Here is a 4,667-nt window from a genome sequence, read left to right on the forward strand (position 1 = left end):
TGTGACACATGAGCAACCTGTAATTGACAGGATATGACAAAGAGAGAGAGAGGAGTTATCTGGAAGTCAAAGGTTTACTTGTAATAATTTCTAATCCACTGGTTTACATGTGAATACATTATTCATTCTGTATCTAGTGTAATAACTACAACAACAACTACTACAAACACTCTACGTGTGAATAAAGCATGTGGTGACCTGGGGCACCTTGTGGCCCCCCTTGGAGTACCTAAGGTCTGCATGTATGTTCTGAATATAAAACTAGTCAACAATAGGGTGAAAACTTGTGTCTACTATTGTACGTCCCAGAACTGATTATTATTACATTGTTCTAGAAGTCTGTATTTAACAAGTAGCTCTTTGTGTTACTAAGTGGCCTTGAAGTAGCACTGAGTTTCAAAAGGTTGGTAAGCCCTGGACTAAAGACATCAATTTATAAGACATGACCATGTTTGCCAAACTTGACTATGACTTGTGAGTATGTTTATAAAATCCTCTGTCAGTATACAATGCACTTTGTATAGAGGATAATTTTATTCCAGAAATTAAATAAACATTTTGAAGTTGAATTACCTACTGAGCTCTGAGCACAGTATATGAACAACCTAAGAAGTGACTTTCTTCAGTTGTTAAATATGCACTCCACTTAAACACAGTCTCAATGGAATTAATAAAATAGTGAGTTTGTGTGTGTATGTTGACATTCTGTTTAACAAAAATCCTCTGAACCATGAGGCAGGAAGAGAAAAATCAGCCAATATCTCTAGTCACAGTGTTGCCATGGTGACGTGATGACAAATGAGCTGCTCCATGTGTCATAGCAAAAAAAATAAAATAACTGGTTTTCAATTACATTTCTACAACATGAACATAAGCTCAGGAGGAGCTTCTTACAATCTAAAACACAACAACATTTTAAAGCCTCCAATCATAGTATTTAACCAAAACTTTTATGGCTTTTCTGAAATGTTCTAATTTAAAATTATTGTCACTTTATCAGCACCACTGTTTGGACCAACTCTTCACCTCTTATACATTTCAGTTATTTTTGGTTGTTGTCATTTTAGGAAAATAAAAAATGTGGTCCATTTCCCCCAGTTGCTGCAACATTAACATTTCCTGTTCACAAAGACCAGCTTCAAAAAATAAGTATAATCTATATATAAATATCCAGGTTGCCTTGACAACATTTAGTATAGGCCACACAACTGTGTTACCATGCAGAGTGCATTGCATAAATAATGATACCAGCTTACTAAAATCATAATGCGGGGGCACGGCAGAGGTTAGTGCTCAGCTGTAGCAGGAAAAGCAGGGGAGTGGCGTCGCGGGTGCAGCACTGGACGCAGGTGAGCGCAATTTCAGTAATCAGACCTCTCATCATATTAGTAGGAGCCCAGATCAGAGTGGGAGGACGGACTCAGGAGTGTGCACAGGCAGCTACAGCTACTGAGAGAGACTGTTGCTGAAGCACAGCAGGTGCACTGTTCATTGATAAATAAAGGACATTAACCGTTACAAGTCAGTTTTGTGTGTCAACCATTTGTTACAAATAAATTAAGTCTTTTTTAAATCAGCTTCTTTAAATTATACTGACAAAAGAGACAAGTAAATTTAAGTCACTGTTTCTCAAAGTAAGGGGTGAGTCTCCTCTGGGAGAGCAAGGTGGGCACAGCAGGGCAAATACATTTTAAATTAATTTCTTTATCTTCTGTATTTGCCCCACTCTGGGTAATTGATTAACATTGTATTTCTTTTGTTTAATTCAAATACAACTTTCTAAAGAAATTAAAGTATTCTAAAGTATGAGGTTCAGTGGAGAATTAAGAGAAACAAGAAATCCGGCCCCAATGTGTCTTGCGTCTCTGCAGAACTCTGTTGTACAGTACCTGTGTAGGTGTTGCCACTGTGCAAACAAACATGAAATCGAAAAGAAGGAGGATGACAACTGCCCTGACACCGACAGTGAAGACTAACATTTCATGTGTAGCCTCACAGTTGTATTGCAATGGTTGCATTGTTAATATAACAAGTCATTTCCATATGCTGTTTTGTGTTGTTTTATATATTGTACATACTGTATGTATATATGTTTTAAAAAAGTTTTTTTTTTATGATTGATGAGTGTTGTATTTAGTTAGCGAATAAATGTAAGTTTAACGTACCTCGTTTTTTTTTTATGAAGTTGAGATCGTGTAGTTCCCAGACGTCGGAGTGAGATGAAACGATAAATGTGTTCACCTTATAGCCTATCTGAGAAATGATGTAATCTTTATTGAATTTCTGTAAAATAGCAGCGTCCTCATACCAGGGTTCAGTGACCAATATCAAGTCACTAAACAAATACATTCTTCTTATCTTTCAGTCAACCTGAGCTAACCCAGTTAAAAGCATAGAGGTTCATAAAAAAGGAATCAGAACACTGCTATAATTTTCCATTTAAGGTAGTGAGGCACCATGGGAGTTTTAAAGCTGACCAAGTCTTAATATATCATAAAAATAGGCCACAAAACCTAAAACAGGAGCAAGGATGTAATGTAATAAAAGTGCCACATTAAAGGTACGTATGTTTATTTTCTGTTAAATGCATTATTTTGGACTGAATGCAGTGGTAGGTCACATGTCTGTTATCCAGAAGATTAAGGGTTTGATTCCAGCTAATCTCATCCCTACTTTGAGTTACATCAGTAAGAGCATCTGATGTTTCAACTGTCAACTCACAATCATGTGCACTACCACTGTAGTGACCCCTGATGAAGAGACAAACCCAAAGCAATCCTTCATTGAACACACAAAATATTGGGGGCAGCAGAGCATTACTTCTTCAAGTCTAAAAATAGCTTTGCCAGCTGGGCTTTTAATGTGCTGTGCCCAGAGAGTGTAGGAATCAAGACGCTGGAGCTGGAGAAGGGTAACCTCAGGTTTTCACACGATACAAGCTATCCGCAAATAAAAATGTTATTTTTATTTCTAGCTATTGTTAAGACTTTTTTAAATTTCATAAAATATAAAATAGACACAAGAGGAAATAACAGGAGAAGCCTGAAACTGATCATAAAACAATCTCTTCAATTAAAGCTCAACACTCAAGCTTAATACATTTCCGAAGATAAAGAAAAAACTAAAATTGATAATTTGGTAGAAAATAACTATTTCTAGACCAGAGTGACATGACAACTGAAGGGACTTAATTAAAATGGTGTAAAGTGAAGCAAATTAAAATTCACAATTAATGGGAAAGAGGAAACAACAAATGTTTAGATGGAATAAAATAAAATGACTAAATGACAGTGATTTAGGGAGAAAAAAAGCTCTGGAGGCAGAGTGAGTGATGAGGGGGAGGACAGTTGAGTCAAGGTCACCGTTCTGGACCAATCGTTCACTATTACAATGCCTGTACAAGCTGTGACCGTAGCAAGACAAAGAGGAGATGAGCAATGAAGGACATGGAAAATACATGTATTAACTAATGTACTTATAAGCACACACGCATGCACACACACACAAAATAGAGACACACTTCCACTAGTGCACAGCCCACCAGGGCTGCGCTTTTTAATGCATGAAACAGTGCATCACAGCAAGCACTGTCATGTTTCTCATCAAAGCAGCAGCTGCCGAGGCCGAGTGCCTCAGTCATACAGTGACGACAGCAGAGGGTGTGTAAAACCACCTTCTCGCACCTTTAAAGGGACCACAGTCAGAACGGAGGACATCTCCTCAACCACTGCCACTGTCAGATGTGTTGTGAGGAGCATTTCTAAATTTCGGTCTAAACAACTTGTTCAAGATGCTTAATGTAAATGTTTTCCTTGATTAATATTAGTCTTTATTATAAGGCAAATGTAGTTTTTAAGCTCCCACACAAAATGACTTGTTGATGACTGCATTTGGCCCGTGGGCCTTGAGTTTGACCATTCAAACTGTGTTTTCAGCACAGGAGAAGCTTCATGGTTTGTGGTTTAAAATATTTATGTAATACTTCGTCAGTCTATCATGGATCACACAGGAATTTGTCTAGATCCTGTACTCACTGTGTAGTTTGGATTTCCTGCCTGGATCTTTAGCTCAGCCAGCACCCAGATGCCGTTGGTGAGTTTCATGGACTGATAGAGCATGTCCTGACCGTCCACAGTTCGCTTGGCTATGGTAAAGATGTTACTGGTCTGGAGTTTGTTAGAGGCTGTGTCTGTAAAAGGAGAGAAAAAATATACAAAATAATTAATAATTGAACTTACACACTGTTTTTTCCCAGGGTTTCTCATTCTATTTCTTTTCGGCTGCTACAGCATAGAAGACAAATGATTACGTCACAAATTGCTGTTATTGTTTTTCAACAGATGGTATTGAGAAAAAACTCCCAATTCTCACAGTCTGGAACCTTGTCTTAGTCTCTAGGTGCTGAAATGTGACTAAATCTTGTGCCAAAGTCAATGAAAACATGAGCGCTGCACCAAGGTGACATGCAAATTTGATTAGCTGGTAGCATTATGTGGGACACTTCACCACCAGGATGCTTCAACATCACCCATTAAAGAGAGTGTCACAACAGACATGGCTGTACATAACTTTTAACCCATTTTCATTTCCATACGTTTTTCCTGACTGAAGAGTTGCTCATTCATGTTCCGGGATTCAAGTTTTCCAGGATGCATGTGTATTTAATG

General features: G+C 37.9%; 1 protein-coding gene across 1 annotated transcript in view; it reads right to left on the reverse strand.

Annotated features, from left to right (window-relative positions):
* The window catches only part of LOC103398658 (AP-1 complex subunit beta-1), a 25,928-nt gene that overhangs the window by 2,040 nt on the left and 19,221 nt on the right, over positions 1 to 4,667 (reverse strand). The window contains exon 23 of the mRNA XM_025053721.1: positions 4,035 to 4,189. Coding sequence (XP_024909489.1) covers positions 4,035 to 4,189 — 155 coding nt within the window. The remainder of the gene's footprint in view (positions 1 to 4,034; positions 4,190 to 4,667) is intronic.

The sequence above is a fragment of the Cynoglossus semilaevis genome, unplaced genomic scaffold (assembly GCF_000523025.1).
Source record: "Cynoglossus semilaevis isolate Cse_v1.0 unplaced genomic scaffold, Cse_v1.0 scaffold1092, whole genome shotgun sequence".
Taxonomy (NCBI): Eukaryota; Metazoa; Chordata; class Actinopteri; order Pleuronectiformes; family Cynoglossidae; genus Cynoglossus; species Cynoglossus semilaevis.